Source organism: Caretta caretta, chromosome 3 (assembly GCF_965140235.1).
Source record: "Caretta caretta isolate rCarCar2 chromosome 3, rCarCar1.hap1, whole genome shotgun sequence".
In the NCBI taxonomy this organism is placed as follows: Eukaryota; Metazoa; Chordata; order Testudines; family Cheloniidae; genus Caretta; species Caretta caretta.
In genome coordinates, this window is record NC_134208.1 from 130966719 (window position 1) to 130980001 (window position 13283).

General features: G+C 41.8%; 1 protein-coding gene across 3 annotated transcripts in view; it reads left to right on the top strand.

Moving 5' to 3' along the window:
• TTC13 (tetratricopeptide repeat domain 13) overlaps positions 1 to 13283 on the top strand; it is a 95264-nt gene that overhangs the window by 56763 nt on the left and 25218 nt on the right. For all 3 annotated transcript variants that reach the window (XR_007355731.2, XM_048843919.2, XM_048843920.2), the window contains exons 15-16: positions 5001 to 5093; positions 9778 to 9861. Coding sequence is in view for 2 of the 3 variants with exons in the window: in XM_048843919.2 (XP_048699876.2) it covers positions 5001 to 5093; positions 9778 to 9861 (177 nt within the window). In the remaining variant the exon portion in view is untranslated. The remainder of the gene's footprint in view (positions 1 to 5000; positions 5094 to 9777; positions 9862 to 13283) is intronic.

Consider the following 13283-nt stretch of genomic DNA (forward strand, 5'->3'; position numbering starts at 1 on the left):
CTGATTTAGAACAACGCTTCCTCAGCTCTCGTCCCCTAACGCCCCTACTCTACTTGCGCTATATTGATGACATCTTCATCATCTGGACCCATGGAAAAGAAGCCCTTGAGGAATTCCACCATGATTTCAACCATTTCCATCCCACCATCAACCTCAGCCTGGTCCAGTCCACACAAGAGATCCACTTCCTGGACACTACAGTGCTAATAAACGATGGTCACATAAACACCACCCTATACCGGAAACCTACTGACCGCTATTCCTACCTACATGCCTCCAGGTTTCACCCTGACCACACCACACGATCCATCGTCTACAGCCAAGCTCTGCGATACAACCGCATTTGCTCCAACCCCTCAGACAGAGACAAACACCTACAAGATCTCTATCAAGCATTCTTACAGCTACAATACCCACCTGCGGCAGTGAAGAAACAGATTGATAGAGTCAGAAGAGTTCCCAGAAGTCACCTACTACAGGACAGGCCTAACAAAGAAAATAACAGAATGCCACTAGCCGTCACCTTCAGCCCCCAACTAAAACCCCTCCAACGCATTATTAAGGATCTACAACCTATCCTGAAGGATGACCCAACACTCTCACAAATCTTGGGAGACAGGCCAGTCCTTGCCTACAGACAGCCCCCCAACCTGAAGCAAATACTCACCAACAACCACATACCACACAACAGAACCACTAACCCAGGAACCTATCCTTGCAACAAAGCCCGTTGCCAACTGTGCCCACATATCTATTCAGGGGACACCATCACAGGACCTAATAACATCAGCCACATTATCAGAGGCTCGTTCACCTGCACATCCACCAATGTGATATATGCCATCATGTGCCAGCAATGCCCCTCTGCCATGTACATTGGTCAAACTGGACAGTCTCTACGTAAAAGAATAAATGGACACAAATCAGATGTCAAGAATTATAACATTCATAAACCAGTCGGAGAACACTTCAATCTCTCTGGTCATGCAATTACAGACATGAAGGTCGCTATCTTACAACAAAAAAACTTCAAATCCAGACTCCAGCGAGAAACTGCTGAATTGGAATTCATTTGCAAATTGGATACTATTAATTTAGGCTTAAATAGAGACTGGGAGTGGCTAAGTCATTATGCAAGGTAGCCTATTTCCCCTTGTTTTTTCCTACCCCCCCCCCCCAGACGTTCTGGTTAACCTTGGATTTATGCTGGAAATGGCCCACCTTGATTATCATACACATTGTAAGGAGAGTGGTCAGTTTGGATGAGCTATTACCAGCAGGAGAGTGAGTTTGTGTGTGTGGTTTTTGGAAGGGGAGGGGGTGAGAGAACCTGGATTTGTGCTGGAAATGGCCCAACTTGATTATCATACACATTGTAAGGAGAGTGATCACTTTAGATAAGCTATTACCAGCAGGAGAGTGGGGTGGGAGGAGGTATTGTTTCATGGTCTCTGTGTATATAATGTCTTCTGCAGTTTCCACAGTATGCATCCGATGAAGTGAGCTGGAGCTCACGAAAGCTTATGCTCAAATAAATTGGTTAGTCTCTCAGGTGCCACAAGTACTCCTACTCTTTGCTCTGTGCATTGCTAGTGTGAATTGGGATTATAGTTGGTAAAATGCATGTTGATAAAAAGAAATTGCTTTGTTAGGTAGTCCACATAGACTAGACACACCAACACCCAATGCAGGGTTGCTAGCAACACAGCAGAAACTAAATCACCAGAATTCATTGCTTATCTCTTGTGTGATGCTTTGATGTCTATGAATGATGAGTATTCTCAGTGCCTACTCTGCCTAGAAGAGGAACCCATCCCTGGGTGATGATCTGTATGTTGCTCCTTCTGTGTATGCACTTAGAGCTAGAGCAGCCTGCTGGAAGCTGTTCCTCCTTGGGAAATTGATACAAGCCTCCTCTGACTCAGAGAGGAAAGCTACTGCCCAGCCTCAGACATCTGGTAAGTCTTGCTCCATTAGTGCCCTGATGAGCCAAGATTTCAGTCCGAGTTTTCAGGCCACATCTACTGAAAGGCCCCATTTGTCTGCCATTATTCCAGCATTGACGTCCTCTGATGGGCAGGAGAGAGCATGGTTTTAGGGATGAGCAAAGCACAGGTCACCATCTCTGGTGCCTAGTAAGTTGAGACTTCTCATTTGTGTTGGGCTCCATCTAAGAGCCAGAAGCCTGTTAAGGCCCCTTCTGCTTCCCCGGTACTGACCACTAAGAGAACAGAAGTGGTACGTACTAAATATGTGGACTCCACTTCTCTTGGTACCAACCTTACCACTGAGCACCTTGGTACGCAGAGTCTTGGCACCAAGTGCATCAGTACTAAAAGCCTAGTAGTACCTTCCACCTCAGTCCTGGTTGCCTTGAAACAGTGTCCAGCAGTATCTACTACCTTGCTACCAGCTATCTTTTAGTACTAAAGCATACATGGTGCCAAATGGATTTGGTGCTGGAGTCACCTTTCTTTAAGAGATTTAAATCACCAGCTTCAGAGTTACCAGAATATCAGGCTAAGGAGGTATTCCTGGTACTGGCCTCTCCTTCAGAGGCAGGGCACTCCCAGTAGAATGGCCCCTTCCCTTGGAGGAAATATATTACTACTACTACTACTACTACTCCACCTCTGAGCATTGTAGGGACTCATCTCCCACCCATCTGCTCTCAACTCCCTGGATAGCACAGTGAGAAGTAGCAGAAAGAGGCCTGGGAGTCATAGGGAACATCCCTCCTGGAACCCCTCCAAGTGTTGTTTACACCGCAGTGCATACTATGGCTAATGCAACAGCAATGAGAAAGGTTGTCATAGCTTCACTACTTGAGGGTTCCTAGGGAGTTCCAAACAACAAGCAAGGACTTACCATTTGAGGGCAACAAACTTTGGCCCTCCACTCCTTTAAAGACCTCCACTCCTTTAAAGACAGGTAACTCTACTCTCTGGGCCTCTTTTTTCCACCCCAAAAAGAAGTTAAACAAGTCAGCAACCCTTATTCAGACAGCACTTCTCTGTCCAATATTATCATCGGCCACAGAGGACTTCAGAGCTACAGAGGAAGAGAGAGATTCCACTGGAGATGGCCCTCTGTCTAGTCTTCTGCTGCCCCTCAATCTGAGGCTTCCACCAGGCAATTTCAAAAGCATGGTAGAACCACCAGAGGATATTTTGTGCTTTAGACCCCCTCCCTGCCCTTTCCACATCAACATGGCAACTGCCTCTTTTATTTCCAGGAAGGTTGGGCTAGAATCATCTTGGACCAGTTGGTCCTACAACTGGAAGCAGTGGAGGAAGTGCCCTTAGAATTTAGGGGCAGACATTTTTATTCCCGTTTCTTTTTCATTCCAAAGAACCAGTAGTTGGCGACCCATCCTGGATTTTCAACATCCCAACAACTTCATTTGCTGGTTCAAGTTCAGGATGTTCACTTTGGCCTCCATAATTTTCTTGTTAGATCCTCAACGTTGGTTTGCAGCTCTTGACATGGAAAATGTGTTTCCATACATCCGTTCATCCAGCCAGCTAGATATACCTGAGATTCCTGGTAGAAACATCTAACTAAATGACCATTGTGGCCCCCTCATCGCTGTGGTATCTGAACATGTCAGTCTTTAATGTATTTATCCTCACAACACCCACAGGAGGTAGGGAAGTGCTATAATCTCAGTTTTACAGACGAGGAACCGAGGTACAGAGAGACTAATTGACTTGTCCAAGGTCACACAGGAAATCTGGCAGAGCAGGGAGTTATTCCTAGGCTACAGCCCTAAACATTGGACCATCTATCAGTGAGTCCATCACTACCAGTACAGAGTCCTGCATTTTAGTTTTCCACAGCAGTGAGGATACTCATCAAGGACTACTACAGACTCTGGCAAAAGAACTGAGAGACAATGGGGAGGGAAGTGTGAGGACATCTAGGGCACTGACATGACCCCAATCGATATTGCTGGCCAGAACAATCTAGTCTTATGTGCATGCACACCAAAAGCTGGAAGTCATGTGGACAATACATCCTGAAGAACCAGTTAGTGTATGTTTGTAACAGTTTAGGCTAATGGTTTATACTAAAGTATTGCCTAGAGGCCTTAACCAAGTCAGGACCCCATTGTGGTAGACTCTGTACAGACATAAAATAAAAAGACAGTACCTGTCCAAGAGAAGTTAGTCTAAAAGACAAGATATAACATGGGTGAAACAAGTGGAAGAGGGGGGATGTGGTAACAATAATATGAAAAGTTTTTATCCTAAACCGGCAGTGTGCACAATTATTAGGTATAACAAGCTAATCAGTAACAGTAATCTGTTACTGTTCTTAAAGGTAAATCTACCCCAAATAATATCTGAAGCATATCTGTCAGGCAATATTGAGGAAGCTTTTCCTCCCATCACCTGTGCTCCACCTGTTCTTTGGATAAATGGAGGACTTCGCTCTTGAGCTAGTGCCCCCATTTTAGCAGCCCTATGTGAGAAAAGATAGGGAAGTGACGTTACTGCCCTCTTTTTCTTATGGGAAATGGTTCTTAGATACCAGAGGAGGATGCAAGTTGCTAGGTTATGGCATGTGTTTAAAAGTTTCTGTGGGTTCATTTTTTCCTGAAAATACTCTTGTTTTCCCTTTTGTATTAGGTAGTTAAAAAAGAGCTGTGAAAGATTGTAGGATACTTTGCAGCGATATACTCTGCTAGCATAGAGTTAACTATTTCAAACTGCCTAGCTGCATTAGTGAGAATTTTATTAACTGCTTTCTTCCTGTTACAGAGGCTGATACACGTTTCAGTAAAAAAAAATTCAGCATCTTGTTTTATGATCTCTGAATTCAAGCTTTGCCTAAAGCCACTGATGCATGAACCAGCTTTTCAGAGCCACAGGTTGGCAGTTATGTTTAAGATGGAACTTTAGAAATTTTCACAACTGATATTTTCTCGATTTTTAAAATATGACCTGTAGTAAGACTTCTTTAGAGGCACCAATTTTAACGAGGGTATTTCTTTGTAGGATAGCTGATCCAGACCAGCCCGTGCTTTGGTTAGACCAAATGCCAGCTCGAAGTCTTAGTAGAGGCTTTAATAACCACATCAATCTAATCAGGTATGACGTTTTTGCCAAAACTTGTTTGCATTAGGAATTGTGCTAAAATATGTAGGCTGCTCATGAACTGTTATAGCTGACCGTGTTCAGTGTGTGCATACTATGTTAATTTATAACATTTTGTTTTTAATTCTAGTAGAGCTTTTGTTTGTTTTTCCACTCATTAAAAACAAATGATCATCTCTTGTGATTTTTTTTCACCCCCTTCTTTTTTCTGAATCTAATGTTTTATGTTATCTTTATTTTGGGGAGAGATAACTAGGTCCCAAAAGATAACTTTTCATTCTAGTTTTTAATTCCCAAATTAAAATACCTACTTCATATACCTAAGATTAAACCCATTGTGGTTGATGTATTTTCCACAAATGCTACTCCCAGAAGGCAATACTTCCGGCTGTAATTGCACAGTACTAGGCCATCTGTGTTTCCTACTTTGTAACCATCATCCATTAGTAGTATTTAGAGGAAATGTTTCAGCATGGAAAGGTTAAAGACACAGGTGTCAAAATACCTAAGAAGCTGAAAGGTAACTGCAGTTTCAGAAAAAGGTTTGAACTTGAAAAATTCAAATCATTGTTGTACGTTCCTTCTTCTTCATACCATAAAACAAGTTTCTGTATAGCAAGCATTACAGCTCCACCTACCACGAAGCAATGGAGAAAGGAGAGAGACATGTGGCAAAATCACTGTCAATCATGGATGGAGAGTGTGTGTACACCCGCAAATATGTAGCTATGCTCCCATCTTCCTTTATGGGAAGCAGAATCCTTGTTTAGTCCTGCTACTTTTATTTCTAACCCTGTTTTTCAGTGTTACTCAAAAAGGAAAAAATTAGAAAAAGATCTTTCTAAAAATATTTTACAGAAAGAATCACTGATGTTTAAAGCCCGCAGTACACAGGATGATAGTATTCATTCTCTCTCTCACTCCCTCACTGCAACTCCTACCATTTCTCATTCCACAGATTGTAGCTCAACAATTGCCTTGTAGGGCCAGATACATTAGCTGTTCCCAGCTCTTCAGGGACACTGTTCTGCTCAGACTTCTGTATTCTTCCTCTCAAATTAAATTCTGCTTCCTGGGCCCCAGTCTTCTCTTAACTTTTGCTTTATCCTCCTCTCTCTCCCATTAAAAGTGCAGCAGAATCCAAATACTCTTCATTCTTAAGGTGTGGAGGGCAACCCCTACCTCAGGCCATAACTCATTACCTGTTTTTTTCCCCCCAATATGGGAGATAGAGGGAGAAGCAGAGCTTGAACCTCCAGCGTTGGCTTGTGTCGTCAGCATTAAAAAAAAGAACTCTAAGGAATGCATTACTCTTGCAAGGGTTATTAATAGTGAGGAAAGAGTGCCTACTTTGCAAAGGGATTTCTCTGTCTCTGACCTCCAGTTCAGTAACCCTGTTTGTCTCTCAGTAGTCTAAATATTTTTTATGCCTGTCATCAGATAACACCAGCAATCCTATAGTTTGATGTTCCAACAAGTCTAGTGAGTTCCTGTGAGATGTCGAGTGAAATGGGTTACTGTATCTTCATAAGGTGCAGGACCAGACTGAATCAATTTATGACCTTTCCTTTTGGCCTGACCTGTGCTCCCGGGGTTTGTACCATGGCTTGAATAATACTGATAGTGCTTTCTTGACAGAAAGATTGATTAATATACCTACCTGGATTACAGTTTGCAAGGGCCTAAATCTTCTCAGACTAATGAACCTTCCTGTTTCCCCATCACAAGTTTTGACTGCATCCTTTCTGAGTCCAAGAGCCCACTTTCTCCTTTGCACATTATTGAATTCCTTTCTGAGAAAAACCATTTAATCTGGGATTGAATGAGGCAGATGGAGAGAGGAGTAGGTAGTAGTACTCTCCCAAGCTCTGCCTTCCATCCACTCATGACCATCAAAATGAGATATCACTTGCAATAGATTATGCAGTACTGCTGATCTGTTGCACAAATCTGCACAAATAGGATAATCCTTTCTTGTGTGCTTTAATCAGCCATGAAATAGTTTTGCAATACTGCTAATTCATATATCATAACTAGGCTTCAGATGAAAACCTTGTTGAGATTAATGGGATCATTTCATACCCCTGGGCTGTTGTTTCAGGCAGATTTAGGCATTGGTTTATGTTCAGTTTATATTTTGAAGGTTATTTTCACAACCATAAAGGCTAGAGGCTTAATCTTTATCAAACTTGGATTCTTGAGCACAAGATAGCAGCCTCAAAAAAGTAGTACTAATTTTCAGAGCTGCACGAACTAGCCCAATTTGATTTCTATATATAGTAGTTAGATTGAACCAAAAAGTTGTGTAGGTTGTTTCAAGGAGTACCAAGAGCAGTAAGTTTGATTGCTTGCAGTAGAGCCCATAGTAGACTGCTGGGAGGCTGGAGGTGAACCAAAATAACCTCTTTCTTTTTCCCACACTTCGACTTGCAGGATAAAGTACGTGTTCTCCTGGGAGTGGGGAAAAGGGTTTGGAAACTTGTTACCTTCACTCACCTGATTTCCTTGCATAGTTATGAAAGATCAGGTCAGACGGTGCTCAGCCTAGTCTCATAGGATCCCTTTGGCCCATACTGTCACCATTGTTTCTGTACATAATAGTCCTTTTGTTAGGTCCATACTAACAATACCTTCTTTGTCTGGGACTCCTTTATGCAGGGTCCAATTCCATTCAACAGTTCTTACTACCTCAGTCTGGCATCTTGGAGGATGATAAATGATGGTTTCTGCATTCGATTTTTTCCTTGTAGAGGCTTAACCGCTGGAGAGTCCCAGAAAACTTTTCACCGTAGTCTTTTAGTCACTTGAATATGGAACATTTCTGTTGGGTGGTCCTTTGGGAACGCCTCACAAGTGTTTACAAAGTCTTTTCACTTGATTTTCTTAGGGTTCTGTACGGGTCTAGGGCTTAGCATTCTTAAGCTGCCATTTCTGCTCTTTTGAGACCGTATAAGAGTGCCTTAGGCTCATCTCCGTCTGGTTATAAGTTATCAAATCTTTCTTTGCCTTTTTGAAAGTCTAAACTTTTGTTTTTATGGGCAAAACAAGGATTTGAGACCTGTTCTCAGTGATGAAAGCTGTCAGTATTCCTCCAAGTATATGTTGAGACACCCACTACAACTATCTGTTCTTGGGCATTCTGAAGAGGTGGCAGCGCCTATCAAGTAGAGGGAGTTGAGGAACAACAAATAACTCTTGAGCCTCTACCTGATGTCTTTCTTTATTCATTACCACTTCTCACTGGCTAGATCCAGCATCCTTTTAGGCTGACTTTGGTATCTGAGTTCTCCAAGCTATCATTCAGTTAAATGCTGTTTTCTTATTTTTACTCCTTCATACTTCTGCCTGTTGTACAGAAAGCTTTTGTGTAGGATGAAATAAGATGGGACGTACAACAAGGGCAAATCTTATCAGTAATTGTTTATCATCCATTCTCTTTCCCTTTCTTTTCTAACATACACACTTGAGTATTCTAATTCTGATCAGTGTTTATTCCCACTGAGGTAAATGAAAATCAGTAGGACTGTGTGAGTAGTAAGGAGTGCAGCACAAAAATGAGTTAAGGTGCTATAATCAAGCCCTGAATAATTATAGAAAGAGGCTAGAGACTGGCTATAAACATATCTCCTATGATTGACAGTGATTTTAGCCTCCTGGTATATGTAGCTGTAACGTTTGCTATATAAAATCTTATTTTGTAGACTGGAGAACATGAAGGATTCCTACAAATGCAATAATGGTACGTAATGTTCCCGTTCAAGGCATTATGTATGGCTACAATTCTGACAGGACTCTTTTGAGAGTTTACAGGCTCATACCTAATGTTCAAGGAAGAAGGCGCCAAGTCAGCTGTTTGTTTGCTTGTGGACTGCTGATTAAATATTTAATTTCCTGGAAGAGCAGTAGAGTGCAGTATTTAGATAATATCTAGAACTGAAAATCTTCTTGAAAATGTCCTGGAGTTGGAAACATCTGGTGTCTTTATAGATGGAAATGTGTTTTAAAGTTATTGCACTCCACTCATTCTCCCCCACCCCTTTAAAAAAAAATGTGCATACTTGATATTTTGCAGTGTCCTTAAGATATTCCCCTACTCTGAATCTGGATTCAGTGAATCATCCCAGAAAACTTTGATTTAAAACAAAAAATAATTACAATTTTATGTGTGGGATTTAGGGACAGTTAATACAAACACATCCATGAGAAGAGGATACTTAAGTTGTTTAGAACAGACATCACAATCACATACCAGTGCTCAAAGTAAACCAGTTACGGTTAGGATTATCAGTCCCTGCATTTTTCTTCACAGATAAACACATACAGCTTTCTAGTATACAAAAAATATTTGCAAATCCAAATTGGTAATTGTGGTACTGATTTTTTTTTTTTTTAACTGTACACAAGAACACTGGTGGTAGTGCGAGAGCACACATGAAAAGTAGCTTGTTGAAAAGCAGCAAGAGCAGTGAGACCTTGAAGATTCTATAAGCCCCTATTGAAAATACATGGCTTACTTATTTATTCAGACAAACCTCTGATTAAGCTTCCACTACTCTTCCATACACTACTGTATGGAAACCACATATCATGCTTTTATGAACAGCATACGTGTTAGTTATGAAGTGGACTATCCTAGAAGACATTTTAAAAGACATTTTTGTTTATCTTCTCTCTATAGGGGACAAGTCATTAACATGAGGTACCTGGAATATTTTGAAAAAATACTTCATTTTATCAAAGACAGGATCCTTGTTTATCATGGGTAAATGGTTTATTTAATATTTTTTCCTTCCACCTTCAATATCAATTCAAAATTGTATTATATTCATAGACCATACAGAAAGTCTGGGGAAATATTTTCATAAAGTTCCAGTACATCCATAACTGTGTCCTCTTACCAATGGGAGAAGAAATGCCATATGAAAGAAAGCAAAGTAATCTTCTCTTTTACATATGAATGATAATAGTAATTCAAGTAATTAATTTTTAAGAGTACCTGTACCCATCCTTCTGGCCTATATCAGGCATAGGTGGATCTTAGCCCTGTCTTACAAGGGAGGGTGTTCAAAGTGGTCATGGAAAATGTTGTTGATCCATACTCCAGATTACGGGAATATGAAATAATTAATTTTTCTGAACAATATTGGTGATTGATGTGTGCAGCCTATAGCAGGGTGGGAGACGTGGGCATGGCTTTGTATGGATCATCTGTGGAGGGTAATATGTAGGAAATTGTTATCTTTGACAGGTATTATGAAGGCTGGGGATCAGAGTGTTTTCAGCCCTTATAAGTGAGTGTGATCTGTAATTTAAAAAGCCACCCTAAAGGCTTTTCTCTGGAATAGTGAAGTTTGGAGAAAGTTTGATGGGAGGTGATTAAGGACAAAAGGAAGATACTTAATATTGCTGTTGGACTATAGAGGATATTTTCTGACTTCCTCACAAGTGAATTACAACCTTCTAATGTCTCTAATTTTGTTGAAGAATTGCGACTTTTAGGTCTGTAATTGAGTGCCCAGGGAGGTTGAAGTGTTTTCCGACTGGTTTTTGGATGTTATAATTCTTGACGTCTGATTTGTGTCCATTTATTCTTTTGCTTAGAGACTGTCTGGTATGGCCAATGTACATGGCAGAGGGGCATTGCTGGCACATGATGGCATATATCACATTGGTAGATGAGCAGGTGAACGAGCCTCTGATACTGTGGCTGATGTGATTAGGTCCTATGATGGTGTCCCTTGAATAGATATGCGGACATATCTACATAGGAATGTAAGATGTTCACTGGTTAACCGGTTAGCATTAATCTTACCTGTTAACCACCTTAACTGTTAACCTCAGGCTGGCCTGCTGGTCAGCCCCAACAGCCCCACACCGGTTGGCCCAGCAGCCCCACATTGTCCAGAGTGGGCCCTGCTGCGCTGCCCGGCCAGCCCGCCAACCCCAGCTCCCCAACCCTGCCCCCCACCAGCCAGGTCGGCCCCAACAGATCAATCAGTTAACAGTTTAAACAATTAAAATATATTTAGTTTAAACGGTTAACTTTTTAAATGGTATTTACATCCCTAGTTCTTCTAGATCAAGTGGCAAAGCACGGTGTGGAAAGTTTGTGATATTGCCGCCGATGTTGTACATACCCTGTGTGCAAACAGTATATTTCAGTAGCTAGGGGGTGTTGATTTGCATCTTCCATAAACAGCAGATTTACTTTTGGAAAATTAAATTATTCTCCTATTTAGGAATAGATAAACTTCTGTGCTTTATTAAAACGTATTGCTCAGAGTGGTCCTGCATGCTCTTGTTTACTGGGCGCTAGGGGAATACAATTTATACTCCCATATGATGTCTGAGAGCAGAAAGCTTTTTTTGCAAAGCCTAGCTATTGTTTCCTGACCCTGACCATGACTCCCGTCCCCTCCCCCCAAGTCTAAGGCATTTGGGCTGCAATATTAGAAATAGTTTCGACATGTCCACTGGGCTCTGGGGCTTGACCATGCTCTTTTTCTTTGTGCCAGATTCTCCCATCAGCAGCACAGACAGAGCAGTGGATTTAGCATTCCCACTTCACCCATTGCAATCTGAGATTTAAATGCTGATTTTGGTGGGTGGGGGGCAGCAGGGAGTTAACTCTTGCAACCCAGTGTCTCCCACAGTTCTGGACGTCTGGGCTGCTCTTCTCACCTTTCACCTCACAAAGACAGATCAGTGATTTTGGTGCCATGCAGTCTGGCCACTCCCCCTGTGTTCCAGCTTGCTGCCAGATTCTCTGCCTCTGCAGACAGAGAGTAGCAGTTTCTTTTGCTCCTGCCCTAACTCCTTCTATTTTAACTTTTCTGCTCAGTTTTTTGGGCAGTGTTGAGCAGTGTTTCCTCCTTTGCATTCCTCCTCCTCCTCCTGGGTTGGTTATCCCTTGGGAGGTTTAACCCTCCCTGAGCCTCTGTTGCAGCATCTCCCTGCTGGCTCCTCTTCCCCTTGCAGGCATGGCAGAGCAGCCAAGAAAGCACTGGGTCAAATCCAAGTGATGCTCTATTTGTGAAGTATCCTTCCCTGGCTTGGCAGACAGTAAGGAGTGCCCAACCTCCGTCCGTAATCTGTTAGGTCCCAGTGCTGCAAGTTGGATAGGCAGTTGGGATCCCTTGCCCATCAGGGCAGCCACAGCTCCTATGGGGCAAAATGAACTGGGACCAGTCCTATTCAACATATTCATAAATGATCTGGAAAAAGGGCTAAATAGAGAGGTGGCAAAGTTTGCAGACAATACAAAATTACTCAAGATAGTTAACTCTTCACAGTCAGCTTTGGATTTACAGAGGGATCTCACAAAATTGGATGACTGGGCAACAAAGTGGCAGATGAAATTCGATGTTGATATAAGGAAAGTAATGCACATTGGAAAACATAATCCCAACTATAGATACAAAATGATGGTTTCTAAATTAGCTGCTACCACTCAAGAAAGAGAACTTGGAATCACTGTGGATAATTCTCTTAAAAACATCTGCTCAATGTGCAGCAGCAGTTGAAAAAGCTAACAGTGTTAGGAACCATTAGGAAAGGGCTAGATAATAAGATAGAAAATATCATAATGCCTCTATATAAATCCATGGTACACTCACATCTTGAATACTATGTGCAGTTCTGGTCACCCCATGTCAACAAGTATGTATTAGAATTGGAAAAGGTACAGAGAAGGGAAACAAAAATTATTAGGGGAATGGAACAGTTTTCATATGAGGAGAGATTAGTAAGACTGGGACTTTTCAGCTTGGAAAAGAGATAACTAGGTGGATATGATCGAGACCTACAAAATCATGACAAGTGTGGAGAAAGTATGTAAGGAAGTGTTATTTACTCCTTATACCACAAGAACTAGGGGTCACCAAATGAAATGAACAGTCAGCAGGTTTAAAACAAAAGGAAGTATTTTTTCACACAACGCACAGTCAATCTGTGAAACTCATTGCCAGGGGATGTTGTGAAGGCCAAAACTATAACAGGGTTCAAAAAAGAACTAGATAAATTCATAGCCAAGATGGTTAGGGATGGAACGCCATACTCTGAGTGTCCCTAGCCTCTGTTTGCCAGAAGCTGGGAGTGGATGACAGGGAATGGATCACTCGATGATTGCCTGTTCTGTTCATTCACTCTGAAGCATCTGGCATTGGCCACCGTCACAAGACAGGA